Raw genomic sequence first — 21,243 nt, 5'->3', positions numbered from 1 at the left:
ACAGTTAAGATTTTTCCCAAAAAATATGGACGCCACATTATAAGAACACATAGAAATTATTTATAGACCCCATCTTGGGATCTGAAAGGCAAGTAAATGTATCCTTAATCTACACCAAACTACTGTGTTGACTAAAGGTAAGCCCTGGAAACCAGTACCTCTGTACAAGGTTGAAGACTATTTCATTGTGACTTCAACAACTCATCCTGGCCTGCACTTTACCTGGTTGTCACACCACTAAAGCAGAGTCTGCAACACTGTTATTTCAAAAACAGCACAAGCTTTTTATTCTCACACTGTATGTACAATAACGAAGTAGAAAACAAGAATTAAAAACACTACCAGTTTAAAAGAATACAGTTTGAGGCTATTACTTTCTCCTAAACAAGGGTTTATCAAAGGTAACATGCTCAAGCCCCAGTTACTGAAAACACAAACCTTCCCAAGGGTTACTCTGGCCCACATTTTTTCTTATACATTCAGTTAAACTCTGATGTCTTGCCACACTGGAAAATTAGTATCTGCCATGATTTTAACACCTAACCACTTCTCAAAGAATTCCTACAACTAAAGGAAAACTTACCTCTGCAAAATGTGTTGTTGTGCTATTGTCTATCCGACTGCCGCCACCACCTAAAAAACTAAAGAGAAAAGGAATGAGTGGTGATTCTATTCCCAGGAACAAGCTCCCCTCCCAGAAGCTAAATATAGAATGGCATAATGAGAACAAAGCCCAATAAGGAAAAATAACTCATCCCAACACAACACCTATAAAGGAAATTATGAATAACTGGCATGTAAATTAATCTATGAGAAGTATCATAAACCACAAAATCAAGTGATTTTCAAGGCTAAATCCAATGAAAATTGGAGAAGTCACCATAGAGAAGGAAGAAGGACCCACAGCCAGCAATGCAATTCAGATTTGACCTATCAAAAGAAAAACATTTATCCTCAAAAAACACTAACAAAACAAAATGTTTCACTAAAAAACCATTCAACCACCAGATGAACAAAACATGTGCAGCTACAATAGTTAATATGTCTTAGGAATGATTAAATGTAGTAACGTAAGGGGCCTGGTACTGTGTTTAAAACACTATAAAAGGATTCAATAAATATTTCTCCCCCTACCCACCTTTCAGGACCCAACTCAAATGCTACCTCCTCCATCAAGCCTTTCTGTACTCACCAACCAAATAAGACTCTTCCACACCCCTCTGCACTCTCACTTTGATTCTAAAACCTACCTTGTATTATAAATATCTAGGATGTGCTGCATCCATTTCAACCCATTTGCCTCCTTCATCAATATAAATTCAGGAGGCGAAGACTGCAATTTATTAATGCCTCTCAAATACACGTAGAGTGTTCATTAAGTGTCAGACATTACACAGTACTATCACCTTTAAAAACCCTGCAATGTCAATATCCTATATTGAGACTCAAAAATAAAAGTTGTTGAATTAATCACGTGAAAATGATAAAATAACTATCTATTCCCAAGGACCCTGAAGAGTGGAGAGAAATATTAAATCCCATTGTCCTCATGAAATTTGCAAAGAACAAAGAAAACAAGCTAACACATCCAGGAAGGGGGAATGGAAAGAATCACAGGAACTGCTGGATACCACTTTTACCTCAAGAGACACACTTAAGCACACAAACATAGAAACACTCACCCCAATGATAAGTTCACAAACTACTACAAACAGTTTTCATCTGTAGGATTACAATACCAATCCAGGCATTGTGCTGAGCTCACTGAGGAAACACACACACCCTAGTTAGTCTGAAACCAAAAATGAAAAAGCAAAGCTAATGCCATTCTTTATGCAATCATTCTCAAGCCTTATTCCATGATTAGAAACCATTTAATACCTCTATTAATTTCAGAAAACCACTTTTGTAAAAATCACTCCAAATGTATAACAAGCCCAAAAGTACTTGTACATCTATGCTAAATAAAGAGCTAACTGAACTACCACATACCATAAAAAACTAAGTTGAGTGGCTATGTATCCATTTGATTGCTCAAGCCCAGACAGGTTTCCAGGACTCTTCCTTCCTGCCTTTACTACACAGTTTCAGGGATTTAAATATCCTTGGTAATTGAAACTGCAACTCTTATCTTCTGGGGTTCTGCTCTCCCTGAAGCTACCTCACTGTTCGCTTTCCTTAAAATTCCTTTACATTTTAAGAGTAATAGAGCTAATCATAGAGAAGGGATAATAGAAAGCACCACGTTGTTCTGAGAAATGTTACAAAGCTTAAGAAAACTTACAGTGTGCTCCTCTACATGGAAGTTTAAGAGCAGATGGCGCCCATCATCTAATATTTACATGTGAGAACCTCCTCTTACTGGTTTTTACCCTTCCACTACTTACCACTGCAACTGCTAAATATTTAAATCAGCAAATATTTATGAACTTTATAGAAGGAAATACCATACTGCCTCTAAAACAAGGATTCTAAGAAAAAGATATCTTCTTTCATGTAAAACACTAATCTCTTTCAAAACACACAGTCTGTATGAGTAAACTGCTACCAATAGCACCTATATAAGACAACCTTTGATCTACAAAGACACATAAAAGAATTAAGAACAAAAACCACAGAATCCATAGTTCCCTGCTAGGCAAAGATTCATCCTATAGTTATTCATTCTCATTTATAACTGTATTTGCATAAAAGTACTATCTGCCTAAAGAAACCAGGGTTACTACTTGAAAACTTGGCAAAAAATAAGCCCATTAATCGTTCCCCCACAACCAATATATCCTTTATTTAGCACATGCAGAGCATAAGTGCCTGAAATAAGTATTTGATGCAATTATAATGGCACAAACAAAAAGCTATCCCAAGTTAGCATGCCATCCACACAAAACTGCTAATTTTGCAGTCATGCTATTCTTAAAGGTTTAGTGTTGGTATTGTACTATTTAAAACCAAGATGACATTTAACTGTATCAAAATAGATCCCATGCCACATATTGCCCCAGAAGCTCCAGCTTGTTTACACATATAATCACCAATCATTAGTAAAGTAAAACTAATAGTACATACTGTAAAATGTGTAGTTTTTCCTGGTTGTGGAAGGTACCTTCAAACTTTAGATTCTGCCAACAGTAACAGTAAAGGAATTACCTACTGCCATTAAAATCCCCAAAGTCACTCCAAGATTAAGATGCTTCAGATTACAGATTCTTTTTGACCAGTCAGTATTTCTTCAATTTTCAGACCAATGTTTAACCAAATAGCCCCAAAAGAACAAATGTGCCATTGTGTTTACCAAAAGAGGCCATCCTATCAATGCTATTTTAAAATTTATTAAAATTTTAGGTTAGGCCAGGTGCAGTGGCTCACACCTGTAATCCCAACACTTCGGGAGGCTGAGGCGGGCAGATCATGAGGTCAGGACTTCAAGACCAGCCTGGCAAACATGGTAAAACCCCATCTCTACTAAAAATACAAAAATTAGCCAAGCGTGGTGGCGGGTGCCTATAATCCCAGCTACTTGGGAGGCTGAGGCAGGAGAATCACTTGAACCTGGGAGGCAGAGGTTGCAGTGAGTCAAGATCGTGCCATTGCACTCCAGCCTGGGCAACAGAGTGAGTGAGACTCCGTCTCAAAAAAAAAAAAAAAAAAGATTTTAGGTTGGGCACAGTGGCTCATGCCTGTAATCCCACCACTTTGGGAGGCCAAGACAGACGAATCACTTGAGGCCAGGTGTTCGAGATCAGCCTGGCCAACACAGCAAAACTCCGTCTCTACTAAAAATACAAAAAAAATTAGCAGGGCACAGTGGCGCACACCTGTAGTCCCAGCTACTGGGCAGACTGAGGCCCAAGAATCGTTTGAACCCGGGAGGGAGAGGTTGCAGTGAGCCGAGATCGAACCACTGCACTTCAGCCTGGCAACAGAGCAAGACTCTGTCTCAAGAAAAGAACAAAAAACAAAAAACAAAAAACAAAAAAAAACAAGAAAACACATTTTATAGTTTTGTTCACATAAACAAAAAAAGAATATGTAAGTCACTTCCAGAAATATTTCCCCTTTTTATCAGCTGTATACCTTTACTAAGGCCAATAAGAACAAATTCCAAGCACTGCAAACCCATATATTAATATTACACTGGAAAGATGGCCTAAGTTTGACAGCAACAATCTTTTTTTTTCTTTTTTTTGAGACACAGTTTCGCTCTTCTTGCCCAGGCTGGAGTCTTGGCTCACTGCAACCTCCGCCTCCCAGTTTCAAGTGATTCTCCTGCCTCAGCCTCTCAAGTAGCTGGGATTATAGGCACCCGCCACTATACGTGGCTAATTTTTGTATTTTTAGAGGAGATGGGATTTCACCATGTTGACCAGGCTACCAGGCTGGTCTCGAGCTCCTGACCTCAGGTGATCCACCTACCTCGACCTCTCAAAGTGTTGGGATTACAGGCATGATCCACCACACTGGCCAAATAATCTTAATAAGAACAAGAGACTCAAGGCTTCCTCAAAGTAGAGGAACAATCAGCTTCCCTGACTAGAACAGCCTGTTTACCTGATTAGGTATCTATGTCAGAAGTCACTCCCTAACCCACCAAAGAGGTATAACAGCAGTTTACCTTCAGGCATCAGAGTGGTCACTAAAAACCAACTAATAATCTAAGATAAGCCCCCAAGTCTCAGCTAATAAATGAAAACTTACCAGATTTACTCTGACATGCGTACAGTTGTACATGGAATGCCACATACAATCAGAAGCAGTGCATATCACCACATCTGCTATCTTATTACTTTCCAAATTTTCCCATTTTTCTTTCTTTTTCCTCTCCCATTCTTCTGCCCTCTTTTGTGCAAGCTCATGCACTCACTGACACTCTCTTTCTCTCTCTCTCTCACTCTCGCTCTCTCTGTAGAGTGTAAGTTATAAAACAAATTCAATTTACTCAGTCCATGCTGAGAGAAAATAGTTTTGATAATATAATGTCTGGCTTATTCATGAGCTTGTACAATACCTGGAATCATCTGTCACTTCTTCAATAAAGCCTGATTCACATCTGGGACAAATATATTCCTATAAAAGAAAGGAAGAAACAAAAATTTTTCATTAGAAAGCTAAGTGAGATCTGTAGTTTCAGAATAACATGCAGTATACAAGCTGAGGCTCTGAAATGCGGTATGTACTTGCTGACTCGAGTAGTATTTTTTTTTCTTTTGTGATCTGTCACCCAGGCTGGACTGCAGTGGTATGATCATGGTTCACTGCAACCTCGATCTCCCAGGTTCAAGAGATTCTCCTGCCTCAGCCTTCAGAGTAGCTAGGACCACAGGCATATGCCAACATGCCTAATTTTTTTTATTTTTTGTAGAGGATGAGGTCTTGCTATGTTGCCCAAGCTGATCTCAAACTCCTGAACGGATCTTCCTGCCTCAACCTCCCAAAGTGCTGGAATTACAGGCATAAGCCACTGAGCCCAGGCTAGTTTCTTCTTTTTTCTTTTTCTTTTCTTTTTTTTTTTTTTTTTTTTGAGACAGAGTTTCGTTTTTGTTGCCCAGGCTGGAGTGTGCAATGGCATGATCTCGGCTCACAGCAACCTCCACCTCCTGGGTTCAAATGATTCTCCTGCCTCAGCTTCCCAAGTAGCTGGGATTACAGGCATGCACAAACACGCTCGGCTAATTTTGTATTTTTAGTAGAGATGAGGTTTTTCCACGTTGGGTCAGGCTAGTCTCGAACTCCTGACCTCAGCTGATCCACCTGCCTAGGCCTCCCAAAGTGGTGGGGTTACAGGCATAAGCCACCATACTCAGCCTTCTTTTTTTTTTTTTTTTTTTTTTTTGAGATGGAGTCTTACTCTCTTGCCCAGGACCTCAGGAGCTAGAGTGCAATGCAATGGCATGATCTCGGCTCACTGCAACCTCCACCTCCTGGGTTCAAGTGATTCTCCTGCCTCAGCCTCCTGAGTAGCTGGGATTATAAGCTCCTGGCTAATTTTTGTATTTTCAGTAGAGACGGGGTTTCACCATGTCGGTCAGGCTGGTCTCAAACTCCTGACCTCAGGTGATCCACCCGCCTCGGCCTCCCAAAGTGCTGGGATTACAGGCATAAGCAACCACGCCCAGTCCAGTACCGGCCTAGTTTTTTCTATTATACTCTGGCAAATACGGAATTCCATAAAATATTTGCAGAATTGTTTCATAGCTACCTAAGTGGTTTCCACTGACAGCTGAAAGGTAGAGTGCCAAAGATTTTTTTCTTTATTTTAAAATTTAGGTTATTCATTTATTTATTTTGAGACGGAGTTTCGCTCTTATTGCCCAGACTGGAGTGCAATGGTGCGATCTTGGCTCACCACAACCTCCGCCTCCCGGGTTCAAGCGATTCTCCTGCCTCAGCCTTCCAAGTAGCTGGGATTACAGGCATGCACCACCACGCCCAGCTAATTTTGTATTTTTAGTAGAGACTAGAGACGGGGTTTCTCCATGTTGGTCAAGCTGGTCTTGAACTCCCGACCTCAGGTGATCCCCCCGCCTCAGCCTCCCAAAGTGCTGAGATTACAGGCGTGAGCCACTGCGCCCGGCCTATTTTTTTTTTTTAGACGGAGTTTTGCTCTTGTTGCCCAGGCTGGAGTGCAATGGCATGGTCTTAGCTCACTGCCATCTCTCCCTCCCAGGTTCAAGCCATTCTCCTGCCTCAGCCTCCCAAGTAGCTGGGATTATAGGCACCTGCCACCATGCCAAGCTAATTTTGTATTTTTAGTAGAGACGGGGTTCTACCATGTTGGTCAGGCTGGTCTCGAACTCCTAACCTCAGGTGATCTGCCCACCTTGGCCTCCTAAAGTGGTGGGATTACAGGCGTGAGCCACCATGCCTGGCCTAAAATTTAGGTTTTTTTTTTTAATTAGAATGAATTCATCGTCTAATTTTCTCTTCAAATCTAACCAAAAAAGCTCCACTATATATATATATATATATATATATATATATATATATATCTCAAAGCAGTAAAATATTATGATAATGACAGGTATAGAAACCACTACTTTTAGGCTGGGCGTGGTGGCTCACACCTGTAATCCTAACACTTTGGGAGGCCAAGGTGGGCGGATCACTTGAGGTCAGGAGTTCAAGACCACCCTTGCCATCAGGGTGAAATTCCATCTCTACTAAAAATGTAAAATTAGCTGGGGTGTGGTGGCGTGTGCCTGTAGTTCCAGTTACTTGGAAGGCTGAGGCAGGAAAACTTCCTGAACCCAGGAGGCAGAGGTTACAGTGAGACCAGATAGTGCTGTTGCACTCCAGCCTGGGCGACAGATCCAGACTCTGTCTCAAAAAAAAAAAAGTAAGAAACTGCTACTTTTTACTATGTAAAGAAAGAGACTGCTACTTTTTACTATACATACAAGAAACATAAAACTGGGCCGGGCATGGTGGCTCATGCCTGGAATCCCAGCACTTTGGGAGGCCAGGCAGGTGGATCATCTGAGGTCGGGAATTTGAGATCAGCCTAACCAACATGGAGAAACTCCATCTCTACTTTTAAAAAAAAAAAAAAAATTACAAAATTAGCCGTGGTGGCACATGCCTGTAATCCCAGCTATTCAGGAGGCTAAGGCAGGACAATCGCTTGAACCTGGGAGGCGGAGGTTGCAGTGAGCCAAGATTGCGCCATTGCACTCCAGCCTGGGCAACAAAAGCGAAACTCCACCTCAAAAAAAAAAAAAAGAGAGAGAGAGACATAAACTGAGTAGCAGCATAAATCAATTTGTAGACTAGGAACAATGAAGCGGTACAATATTTCTATTCTAATCTATCTTCTGTTTATCAATGATTCCAAATAAAACCTAACATTCTCAAATACCCTACAGAAATGACAATTCAAATAACCAAAACAATTCCATTAAGTCAATTTCTATTTCCTTCAATAATAAATCTTTCTTTTAAATAGTATCAAGCGTTGGGGATAAGAATACACTTTAGACACTACCTTATAGTAATTTTTTAAAGTATATTTTAACTACCTATGAAAATAGATCTGGGAAACATTTTTTTTTTAACCTCATCCTGGACTCCAAAGGCACAGGAAAGACATTTTCAACCATTTTCTTTCTTATTTATTTATTTATTTATTTTTGAGACAGGATCTCACTCTGTTGCCCAGGCTGGAGTGCAGTGGCACAATTTTGGCTCACTGCAGCCTTGACTTCCAGGGCTCAGGCAATCCTCCTGGTCTCAGCTGGGACCACAGGCATACACCATGGCCAGCTATTTGTATTTTTGGCAGAGATAAGGTCTCGCCACGTTGCCCAGGCTGGTCTGGAAGAACTCCTGAGCTCAAGCAATCTGCCCACCTTGGCCTCCCAAAGTGCTGGAATTACAGGCATGAGATACTGTTCCCAGTTCAAGTATTTTCTTATGCCCTATAGTTTCTGAACCCAAAATTTTGTTTTACCTGAAGATGATGTAAGCTGTATTTGACTCTTCAAAGAAAGACAGGATGGCAATTCAAACACTCAAATGCTTTTTTTCTAAAGAGATGGGGTCTCATTCTGTCACCAAGAGTGGTGTGCAGTGGCACAATCACGGCTCATGACAGCCTCAAACTCCTGTGCTCAAGTGATCCTCCCAAAGTGCTGGGATTACAGGCATAACCCACCATGCCTGGCCCTCAAATGCTTTTTAAAAAGGAAAAAAAAAAAAATCCCTCATGTCAAAAAGATTAGTTTCTTGAAGAGACAGTCAAACCAAGAAACAGCGAATCTAATACAATAATTGCTATAATCAATGAACACTGGAAACAGAAACAAATACAGAGTTTGCCTGGGAGAACTAGGGAAAGCTCTGACTGAAACACACACCTAAAATAATTTGTCCAATGAAAAAGGAAATAATAGGTTTAGGACCATGATGATCGAAAACAGCATGCATGGAGGTTGGGAGTGGTATGAATGTGGATATGCAGACAGGCAGATAGGGGTCAGAATGTAGCAAACTTTAGATAACTATTAATATCAACTTTACCTTCAGGATCAGAAACTCAACCTTTTTTCCCCACTACACACATGAAGGATGAGACACATTCACAACAGGCATACTGTAAACTACTCCAGAAATAAAGTAATCTGAGGACCACATAAATCCCTGAGTCCTCCTCTACTCCTTCATCCGCTACCCTCCCAGAAAGCTGCAACTCCCTCCCTTTCTCTCCCATTAAGAAAACTTATCTGGTTAGGCGTGGTGGCTCACACCTACAATCCTAACACTTTGGGAGGCTGAGGCGGGAGGATTGCTAGAGCTCAGGAGTTTGAGACCAGCCTGGGCAACATAGTGAGACCTCGTCTCTACAAAAATTTAAAAATTAGCCAGGCATGATGGCACATGCCTGTAGTCCCAGCTACTTGGGAAGCTGAGGCCAAAGGATCGCTTGAGCCCAGGAGGTTGAGGCTGCAGTGCGCTGTGATGGCACAACTGCACTATAGTCTGGGTGAGAGTGAGACTCTGTATCAAAAATATATATATATATACACACACACACACACACACACACATATATACACATACACACATACATACACGAGTGTATCTGAATGCCGAATGCAAATGAGACTGATTTTGGAAAGCTAACCTTATCTAATGTCTAAGATTAAATTCAAAAAAAGAGTCAATAGTAAAATGAAATCACAGTGCTAGGCCCTCTTTCTTCTCTCTCCCTCTCTCACTCATTCCTATTGCTTTAAATATCTCTATATGCCAACTCCCCCCAAATGTATATCTCTATCCCAGGCCAGTCTTCTGAATTCCAGACTCACTCACTCTTATATGTATGCGCTCTCACACGCTTTTTCTCTCTTACACACACCCCCCCTCAAGACGTGGCATACCAGTTTGCTCATACTAGAAACCCAGGGGTCATTCCTAACGCCTCTCTTTCACCTCCCACCATCAAATCCTGGTACTCCAAACACAAACACATTTCCCAAATCTACATACTCCTTGTGCCGCTGCCGCTACCTTAACCCAAGCCAGTACTGGCTCTGAGCACTAAATATCTTCCCCTCTTTTTCCTTTTTTTTTTTTTTTTTTTTTTGAGATGAAGTCTCGCTCTGTCACTCAGGCTGGGGTGCAGTGGCACCATCTTGGCTCACTGCAATCTTTGCCTCCTGGGTTCAAGCAATTCTCCCACCTTAGCCTCCAGAGTGGCTGGGATTACAGGCATGTGTCACCACACCCGGCTAATTTTTGTATTTTTAATAGAGACGGTGTTTCGCCACGTTGGCCAGGCTGGTCTCGAACTCCTGACCTCAAGTGATCCGCCTGCCTCAGCCTCTCAAAGCGCTGGAATTACAGGCCTGGGCCACCACGCCCAGCCTGAGTATCTTCCCTCTTAAGTCGTGTCCTGCTTCTCATTTAGTCCTTTCCAATCTAAAATCAAAAAAGAACCATCTTTTTTAAAGCATTAAACAGACCACGTCATTACCCAGCTTAAAATCTTTCAATTATTTACAAAAACACTTAAAATTAAATTCTTTAACACGATTTACAGGGCTGGTCTGTGCTCAACTTGACAATCTCATTCTAGACTACCCACCTCTCCCCTCCCTCAGTGTGTTCTAGCCACAAACTAGCCTTCTTTTGATTCTTCGAACTCATCAAGCTCAGCATTGCCCAAAAGCTTCCTGTAACTAGAACACTATTTCCCTTTCTGTATGGCAAGGGGCGTCTAATTTCTTTCTTTTTTTTTTTTTTTTTTTTTGGAGACAGAGTCTCACTCTGTCGCCCAGACTGGAGTGCAGTGGTGTCATCTCGGATGGGGATCACATGAAGTCCCCACTTCACATGGTCCCAGTCACGGCTCTGTGTCCGGAATGTATTCCTTCCGGTGGGTTCTTGGTCTCACTGACTTCAACAATGAAGCCGCGGACCCTCGCGGTGAGTGTTACACTTCTTAAAGATGGTGTGTCTGGAGTTTGTTCCTTCAGATGTTCAGATGTGTCCAGCGTTTATTCCTTCCGGTTGGTTCGTGGTCTCGCAGACTTCAGGAGTGAAGTCGCAGACCTCCGCAGGAAGTGTCACGGCTCTTAAAGGTTGCGCCTCTGGAGTTGTTCCTCCTGGTGGATTCCTGAGTTCGCTGGCTTCAGGAATGAAGCCACAGACCCTCCAGGTGAGTGTTTCAGCTCATAAAGGTAGTGCGGCCCCAAAGAGTGAGCAGCAACAAGATTTACTGCCAGGAGCGAAAGAACAAACTTTCCACTACTTGGAAGGCGATCCGAGCGGGTTGCTGCACTGGGCTGAGGATGGCCCGCTTTTATTCCCTTATTTGTCCCCATCCACATCCCGCTTGATTGGTTCATTTTACAGAGCGCTGATTGGTCCATTTTATAGAGTGCTGATTGGTACCTTTCTACAGAGTGTTGATTGGTGTGTTTACAATCCTTTAGCTAGACACAGAGCTGCTGACTGGTGCATTTACAATGCTTTCGCTAGACACAAAAGTCCTCCAAGTCCCCACCCAATCTAGAAGCTCAGCTGGCTTCGCCTCCTCAGTTCTAGGAACCAGGCTGTCAACCACTACAGCTCCTTCACAGGAACATGACACTTCAGAGATATAAATCAAACTGTAGAAGTGCTCTGTGGTGGCCGGGCGCGGTGGCTCAAGCCTGTAATCCCAGCACTTTGGGAGGCCGAGACGGGTGGATCACGAGGTCAGGAGATCGAGACCATCCTGGCTAACACGGTGAAACCCCATCTCTACTAAAAAATACAAAAAACTAGCTGGGCGAGGTGGCGGGCGCCTGTAGTCCCAGCTACTCAGGCGGCTGAGGCAGGAGAATGGCGTAAACCCGGGAGGTGGAGCTTGCAGTGAGCTGAGATCCGGCAACTGCACCCCAGCCTGGGCGACAGAGCAAGACTCCCTCTCAAAAAAAAAAAAAAAAGAAGTGCTCTATGGTTCTTCCTGTCATTTGGAAGTGACAAGTACTCCTTCCATTTATAAGCAACAATCAAAGCTTTCTCAATAGTTATATTTTGATTTCAGGGAAGAAAAGCCAAAACTCTTCCCAAATGCTCTGTTAATTATTCTTGATAAAAGTAGCTAATTATAAAATAAACATCACAGCCTGGAATATCCTCCTGCAATCAACATTACAGAAACAACAGAGAACTTTTTAGAATATACAAGATCTTCATTCTCTAATTATCAAAGTAAAAAATGCACATTTGTATCTTACATACTTTAGTAGTCTGATTTCAGAACAAAGTCTGGTCTCAGAAAACTATTTCACTTCCATTTCTTTAATCTGCCTCTTAGATACTTGGAAACCCCAAAATGATACTCTAAAGATACTGTATTTCCTGTTTCTAGATTTTCCTTATAAAGGCTTCATATCACTCCACTTACTAGTACCACTTTTCTTCTGGATTCACACAAGTCACTAGCTTTCCCATGATTTCCAGCTATGTTAAGGGTCCACCCCTTCACTCTAAGAGCTCAAAAACTCTATCAATTGCTTCAAACTAATCAACAGACAAGGCGTTAGATGAGGACAGAAATGAAATAAGATTGGTTATAAGCTGATAATTGTTGAAACTGTATACATATAGATTCGTTATATTATTCTGTCTACACATTTTGTGATAGAAAATACACAAAAATTTGCCATCTTAACCTTTTTTTTTTTTTTCTGAGACAGGGTCTCCCTCTGTCACCCAAGCTGGAGCGCAGAGGCATCATCTCAACTCATTGTAACTTCTGCTTCCTGAGACTACAGGTGCATGCCACTGCACCCGGCTAATTTTTGTATTTTTTGTAGACATGAGGTTTCACCATGTTGCCCAGGCTGGTCTTGAACTCCTAAGCTCAAGCAATCTGCCGGCCTCAGCCTCCCAAAATACTGGGATTACAGGCATGTGCCACCACACTCGGTCCACATTAACCATTTTTAAGTGTAACAGAAGTGTTAAGTATATTCACATTGCTGTGAAACATCTCCAGAATCTTCTCATCTTGCAAAACTGAAACTCCATACCCATTAAACAACAACAACCCATTTCTCCCCTTCATTCCCTGGTAACCACCATTCTACCTCTGTTTCTATGAATTTGTAATTTTTGATACTGACACCAACAACCCAACTGTCCTACAGAACTGATGATTATAGTTTCTTTTGAAAAAAATAGAAACTGACTCTCCCAGTCTTAAAACGTGAAAAACTTACATTTGTCTTATCTGAGTTCCTTTCTCAGGAAACCATCAGGTATCCCAGATATATCAAGGAACTGAAACTTACCAGATCACTGCATCTAAATAATGAAACCTCAGACCCCTCAACACATCATGACTGCCTAAGTGACCTCCTGCTTCCTGTTGACCAACTTCTCTTCCTTATCTCTCCCTAATTCCTATTTTCCTGCATGTAGTTACAGCTCTTCCCTGCTATATAAGCCCTTAATTTTAGTCAGCCTGGGAGATGGATTTGAGACTGAGTTCCTGTCTCCTCAGCTACAGCACCCAATTAAAACCTCCTTCCCTGGCAATACTCATTGTCTCAGTGACTGGCTTTCTGTGCAGCAAGCAGCATGACCGAGAATACACCCCTGGTGTTTCAGTAATAATACCTAATATAAGTGAAAGCATACAGTATTTGTCTTTTTTTTGACTGATTTATTTCACTTAATATCCTCAAGGTTCACCCACACTGCAGTATGTGACAGATTTCCTTTTTAAGGCTAAATAATATTCCATTGTGTGTATATATCATATTTTATTTATTCATCAAGGACATCTGGGTTGTTTTCACCTCACAGCTATCCTGAATGTACTGCTATTAGCATAGGTGTGAAAATATCTCTGAGGCCCTGCATTGAATACTTCTAGATACATATACAGAAGTGAGTTTGCTGGATTACATAGTAATTCTATTTTTAATTTTTTGAGGAACTGCCATGCTGATTTCCATCACAGTTGCACCATTTTACAGTCCCACTAACAGTGCACAAGAATGGTTCCAATTTCTCGTAATCTTCACTAACACTCATAATTCCCTGTTTGTTTTTTAATAGAAGGCATCCTAATGGGTGTGAGGTGATATCTCATTGTGGTTTTGATCTCTCTGATGATTAGTGATGTTGATCTCTCTGATGATTAGTGATATTGAACATCTTTTCAAATGCGTCTTGACCACTGGTTTATTATCTTTGGAGAAATGACTATTCAAGTCATTTGCCTATTTTTTAATCTGTATATTTGATCTTTTGTTGTTGAGTTGTTGTTCTTTCTACTTTCTGGACATTAATACTTTAACAGATACACAATTTACAAACATTTTCTCCCATTCCACAGGTTGCCTTTTCAAGTTGACTGTGTTCATTGATGCACCACAGTTTTTAAGTTTTATACAGTCCCATTTGTCTGTTTTTGCTTTTGTTGCCTGTGTTTATGGTGTCATATGCAAGAAATCACTGCCAAATCCAAAATCATAAAGCCTTTCCCCTAAGTTTTCTTTTAGGAGCTTTACAGTTTTAGGTCTTATGTTTAGGTCCTTAATCCACTTTGGGTTAATTTTTATATATAGCGTAAAATATGAGTCCAAATTTTTGTTTTGCATGTGGAAGTCCAGTTTTCCCAACACTATTGGTTGAAGAGACTGTCCTTGCTCCACAGAGTGGTCCTGGCACCCCTGTCCAAGATCATCTGACCACATATGCAAGGGTTTATTTCTGGAGTCTCTATTCCATTGTCTATATGTCTGTTGTTATGCCAGTACCACACCAGTTTTATTACCGTAGCTTAGTAATATATTTTGAAATCAGAAAGTTTGAGTCCTCCAGCTTTGTTCTTCTTTTTCAAAACTGTTTTGCCTATTAGCAGTACCTTGAGATTCCAAATTAATTTTGGGATGAAACTTTTATTTGCAAAAAAAAAATGCTGTTGGGATTTTGATAGGTATTCTGTTGAATCTGTAGATTGCTGTGGGCAGAATTCATATCCTAACAATATTAAGTCTTCCAATCCATGAACACAGGATGTCTTTCTATTTATTTGTAAGCTCTTTAATTCTTTTCAGCAGTATTTATGTTTTGTTTTTCGTGTTTTTTGAGACGAAGTCTCGCTCTGCCACCCAGGCTGGTAGTGCAGTGGCGCGATCTCGGCTCACTGCAAGCTCTGCCTCCCAGGTTCACGCCATTCTCCTGCCTCAGCCTCCCAAGTAGCTGGGACTACAAGTGCCTGCCATCATGCCCAAGCTAATTTTTGTATTTTTAGTAAAGATGGGGTTTCACCATGTTGGCCAGGATGTTCTCAATCTCTTGACCTCGTGATCCGCCTGCCTCGGCCTCCCAAAGTGCTGGGATTACAGGTATGAGCCACTGTAGCCGGCCTCAGGGTTTTCAACAAATAAAATCATATCATCTGTGAACAAAGATAATTTTACTTCTTCCTTTCTAATTTGGGTGATTTTAAGTTCTTTTTCTTGCCTAAATTGGCTCTGGTCAGGACTCTTAATACTATGTTGAAATAGTGGTGGCAAGAATGGGCATCTTTGCCATGTTCCTGATATTAGGGGGAAAGCTTTCGGTCTTTTACCACTGAATAAGATGTTCACTGTGGGCTTTTTTTTTTTGTCGGGTAGGGGGGTAGGTGAGGGTGGGAAGGGTCTTGCTCTGTTGCCCAGACTGAAATGCAGTGGTACAATCTTGGCTGACTGCAGGCTCAACCAATCCTCCCACCAAAGCCTCCCAAGTAGCTAGGACTATAGGCGTACATCACCATGCCTGACTAATTGTGTTTATTTTTTGCAGAGATTAGGTCTCACTTTGTTGCCCAGGCTGGTCTCAAACTCCTGGACTCAAGCGATCCTCCCACCTTGGCCTCCCAGAGTGCTGGAATTATAGGCATAAGCCAACACACCCAGGCCACTGTGGGCTTTTCATAAATGCACTTTGATATGCTGAGTTTCCTTCTATTCCTAGTTTGTTGAGTGTTTTTATCATGAAAGGGTGCTGGATCTGTCAAATGCTTTTTCTGCATCAATTGAGATGATCATACAGTTTTTTGTCCTTTATTCTGTTAATGTGGTATTCTCTTTACTTTGATGTGTTTGAAATTTTCCATGATAAAGTTTGTTTTGTTGTTAAGTTACAACAGTCTGAGAAACGTAGTTGGGTCAAGAAACAGTTAACCAAACCATATACTGAGCAAACTTGTGGCCATTTAAAGTAGAAGATCAGAAGTAATTTGTTACGTTAGAATTAAGGAGGGAAGTCTACCTATATTTACCAAACACATTTTGTGCTTGACACTGTGCTATTCCACTTAACCACTCTGTGAGGTAAATATTGTTACTGCTATTTTACAGACAAAAAAATGAAGGAAAAAATTGTTTGTGCCCAGATGACCTTCCAGAGACAGCCCCAATAAGATCTCTCAGCCCATATATTCTTCTGCAATGTGACCTTCCCACTCCCTTTAAAGACATGGAGTCTATTTCTCAAGTCCCTTGAATCTGGGAGGCCCTGTGACTTCTTTGATACAATACTGTACCAGTTCCAAAGCCCTTAACCGCCTGGCAACTTCTACTTCCTAACTCTTGGAACCCTGAGCAGCCACATAAGTTTAGGCTACTCTGATGGATAGACAGGCCATCTCAAAGAGCACAGAGACATGAGACAAGTAAAAGGAAAAAACCATCTTAGATCCAGCCTAGGGCAGAGTCTTCAGATGGCCCCATCTCCAGGTACCATCTGACCACAACCACATGAAAGACCTTAAGGGGAGAAGTGTCCAGTTGAACCCTGTCAATCCACAGAAACATGAGAGATAATAATAAGTTATTGTGTTAAGCCACTACATTTTGGATAGACTTGTTAGGCAATAATAGAAAACCAGAACATAGCCCAAGGGATGAAAAGGAGCTTTAGGCCAGGCATGGTGGCTCACGCCTATAATCCCAGCCCTTTGGGAGGTTGAGGCAGGCGGATCACAAGGTCAGGAGATTGAGAACATTCTGGCTAACACGGTGAAACCCCATCTCTACTAAAAATACATAAAAATTAACTGGGCGTGGTGGTGGTAGCCTGTAGTCCCAGCTACTCGAGAGGCTGAGGCAGGAGAGTAACGTGAACCCGGGAGGTGGCGCTTTCAGTGAGCCGAGATTGCGCCACTGCACTCCAGCCTGGGCACAGCGCGGAGTGCAGAGCGAGACTCCGTCTCAAAAAAAAAAAAAAAGAATAAAAGAAAGAAAAGAAAAGGAGCTTTAAACCTTGGTCTTTCTTGAATCCAAAATTCCATCTTCTTTTCATTACACCATGTTGATTGAAAATAACTATGCTTTTAAAAGGCACAGTGTCTCACGCCTATAATCTCAGCACTTTGGAAGGCCAAGGAGGGAGGATCACTTGAGGCCAGGAGTCTGAGGCCGGCCCAACATGGCAAAACCCCGTCTCTACTAAAAATATAAAAATTAGCCAGGCATGTTGGCACACGCCTGTAATCCCAGCTACTCTGAAGGCTGAGGCAGGAGAATTGCTTGAACCCAGGAGGCAGAGGCTGCCGTGAGCGAAAGAGTAAGACTCCATGTCAAAAAAAAAAAAAAGAAAAAGAAAAGAAAAGAACTATGCTTTTAAAGGAACACTAAATCAAGAATAATAATGAATCAAATGCCAGTTATGTCAGGCACTATGGAAATCTATCCTACACTCACATATTAATACGTCAAGTCTTCACAACAAACCTCTCCCCAAAATATTTCCAATGTATACAGTCAAAAAATCTTACCCCTCAAAATTCAGTAACTAATTTCTTTCTTTTCTTTTAAACTGAGACAGGGTCTCACTCTGTTGCCCAGGCTGGAGTGCAATGGCACGATCTCGGCTCACTGCAACCTCTGCCTCCCCGGCTCCAGAAATTCTCCCACCTCAGCCCCCAAGTAGCTGGGACTACAGGCATGTACCACTACGCCCAGCTAACTTTTGTAATTTTTTGTAGAGATGTTTTGCCATGTTGCCCAAGCTAGTCTCGAACTCCTGAGCTCAAGCAATCCTCCCATGTCAGCCTCCCAAAGTGCTGGGATTACAGGCGAGAGCCACCACGCCCGGCCGAGTCATTTCTATCATCCCATCTGTAAAAGAAAAGCGTAACAAAAAACCTAAGTTACTTACCTAGAATCATTGGAAACAGGAACCCAATTGTTTCCAGCAAACTAAGTTGCTCTCCCCCTAGGATCTAAAAGATTACTATAAACAACTCTAGTGAAGATACTCAGTAGCAGGTTCTGAATCAAGAACAACTCCTTAAGCATAGCTTAGTCCTGATGCTGACCCACATAAAAGAACAGGCCGGCCCGGCGCAGTGGCTCACGCCTGTAATCCCAGCACTCTGGGAGGCCGAGGCGGGAGGATCACGGGGTCAGGCAATCGAGACCATCCTGGCTAACACGGTGAAACCCCTTCTCTACTAAAAATACAAAAAAAAAAAAATTAGCCAAGCATGGTGGCAGGCGCCTGTAGTCCCAGCTACTCGCGAGGCTGGGGCAGGAGAATGGCGTGAACCTGGGAGGCGGAGCTTGCAGTGAGCCGAGATGGCACCACTGCACTCCAGGCTGGGCGACAGAGCAAGACTCTGTCTCAACAAAAAACAACAACAACAAAAAGAACAGGCCAAGAGGACACAAAGCACTAGAAATATAGGAAGGAAAGGGAAAGGGTGGTTTTAATGCATTATTTTCTTTTGCCTCCAGTATTTCAAAGGATTAGTTATCACAATATGTGACATCTTAGAGGACAAGGAGCTACAAATTCAGACCTATTTATATCAGGTCACATAATGTGAAATTTACATATTCTTGAACCCTATACAAGTTTGTATCCAATACATATTCAGTGCATCAAATGTAATATAAAGACTTACTACTTATTTCCTAATTTCACAGCTATGTTTTCCTACCTCTTCATTATCAACTCAAAGTGTTTATTTTATCTAAAACAGAAGTTCCAATGGTGATTAAAATGTCAAAACAAAAAAAAAGCCCATTTTCTGTCTAGTCTGACAGTTACAATACTGTTAGACACATTCTATTGTTCATATTCTCTTTGTATCGCATGGCAAGACAGTCAGAAATTCCTAATTAGAAGAATTAAGAACACAAAATTTTTGCTACACATCACAGCTTCTAGGCCAGTACCCAAAATACTTTTAATCTGATGCTAAGTCTCATCACTAGGTCAAAGACCCTGCTTTTTTCTAGAGACTGGTTCCCTTTACAAGTCAGGTTATACGTCCTCCTCCCTTTTCAAAAGCATCAAATGAACCCCAAAATAAAGACAACAGAACTTCTGAGTTCTGTTCCCAGTTCCACCATTATCTCAAAGTCTCTGTGAAAATCTGTTTCTAAAGTACAAATACTGTCCTCACTGACTTCTTTCTCTCACCTCTCCTTCAAGAAAATAAGGAAGACATACTTCTTATTCATTACAAGAAAGAGAAAGTTTCCAGTCTAAACATTTTGAAATTAGTCCTCTGAGCTCAAGGAGTTGTAAGCAAGTGTTCTCTTGGCTATTAATAAGGAAAAGCAGTTTACTAAAAAGGAAAACAACAGGCCACAGTTTCAGTGTTACACAAGGATACCTATACAATTTAAATACTGTTTGAAGAGCTGTGATTCAGTTCCAGGCCAATAAAACTATCTTGATTTATTTATGGTCTCACCCCTAAGAATAGTAACATTCACATTCACAACCTTTATCTTCTTTTTTTTTTTTTTTTTTTTTTTTTGAGACGGAGTCTCACTCTATTGCCCAGGCTGGAATGCAGTGGCACAATCTCAGTTCACTGCAACCTCCGCCTCCCAGGCTGAAGCAATTCTCCCACCTCAGCTTCCCAGTAGGTGGGAATACAGGTGCCCGCTATCATGTCCAGCTAATTTTTATATTTTTAGTAGACCAATGGGTTTCACCACATTGGCCAGGCTGGTGTTGAAATCCTGACCTCAAGTGATCCACCTGCCTCAGCCTCCCAAAGTGTTGGGATTACAGGCGTGAGCCAGCGCACCCAGCCACCTTTATCATTTTGTTCCTTAATTCAGGCCATGATTGAACACTGACATTACAGATTCCAAACAGGAGTGCATAATCAACCAAGCTTCTTTAGCTCATTGTGTACCAAAGCAGAAAATCAGGTCACAAGACAAAGTGTTACTTGATACAAGCTTGATCAGATAGTCAAGAAGCCAAATTTTCTATGGAAAAAACACATGGGACTACAAGAATTACCAGAGAACATGTTAACCTCAGACAACATAATATAGCGGAAAAGATTTATAGTGTTTTTGGCTTGCTCACACTAAAGGCAGCAAGAAAGGAAACAACCCAGTGGCATAAATATAAAATGATAAATTGAGCCAAAAAGTATAGATGATTAGCTCTGATGTGTACCACAATCGTTTAGAAAATGTATTTTCTTGCTTTTAGCTTAGGCTGACAGAATCTTGTTTCACAAAGTGACAACATTCATTCACTCAGCAAAAATTCTAAGCTGTATATTCCAAGCATTATGTAGAAAGAAAAATAACCTGGAATTAAAAGTCACTAAAATCACCTACAAAGTGTATGCTCTGATAAAATCATACTTCCCTTAACCATATTCTAGTAGTTAGGGAAGTCAAAAGGCATATAAAATGAACTTCTGAATATCCTAGTCTTAGGTACTTAGCCTCGAAATGAGAACTGAGCAATGCTTCACAACAGCGTAAGTGGTTAGAGTAATGAATGTGAAGCAAAAACAAAGCTGGACTGGTAATCATTTCAACTATGTATGTGCACTTCAAAACATCATGTTGTCTATCTTAAATGCATGCATGCATGCACACACACACACACACACACACACAATTGGACTGGAAACACAGAATAACCAACCAGTTGTGTGTTATTGGGTAGCTCACTTCATCTAAATGAGATAGTACCTGGAATATACTAAATTCTCAACCAACTGTAGGTTCTAATAAATTATTCTGAGTGATTTGGATATGGAATATTTCTCAAACCATGTTTCACAAGATATTAACCAGTGGTTAAGGGGGGAAAAAAAAACTAGATTTAGAAAACCTGAACTAAATATCAAACATGCTGCTTTAATGAATGATTTTTCAGAACCATTAATATGCCATTCTGTGTCACAAAAGGGGAAGTGGAGGGATGGAGATAGGGAAACAATTTGGTATGCAATATTTTACCATAATTCTGAACTCCTATTAAATCTCC

The 21,243-nt window shown here is 41.2% G+C and overlaps 1 protein-coding gene across 11 annotated transcripts in view; it reads right to left on the bottom strand.

Annotated features, from left to right (window-relative positions):
* Window positions 1-21,243, bottom strand: part of RNF115 (ring finger protein 115) — an 83,225-nt gene that overhangs the window by 41,811 nt on the left and 20,171 nt on the right. For 5 of the 11 annotated variants that reach the window (XM_073997616.1, XM_073997609.1, XM_073997597.1 and 2 more), the window contains 3 exons: window positions 5,006-5,064; window positions 3,067-3,119; window positions 584-641 (listed from right to left, as the gene is read on the bottom strand). Coding sequence is in view for 1 of the 11 variants with exons in the window: in XM_005542114.5 (XP_005542171.1) it covers window positions 584-641; window positions 5,006-5,064 (117 nt within the window). In the remaining 10 variants the exon portion in view is untranslated. The remainder of the gene's footprint in view (window positions 1-583; window positions 642-3,066; window positions 3,120-5,005; window positions 5,065-21,243) is intronic. The other 6 variants (XR_012415898.1, XM_073997605.1, XM_073997602.1 and 3 more) reach the window with 2 other exon arrangements.

The sequence above is a fragment of the Macaca fascicularis genome, chromosome 1, assembly GCF_037993035.2.
Source record: "Macaca fascicularis isolate 582-1 chromosome 1, T2T-MFA8v1.1".
Lineage (NCBI taxonomy): Eukaryota > Metazoa > Chordata > Mammalia > Primates > Cercopithecidae > Macaca > Macaca fascicularis.
The sequence above is the reverse complement of the archived record's forward strand: the minus strand, read 5'-3'. Positions and strand labels throughout refer to the sequence as shown.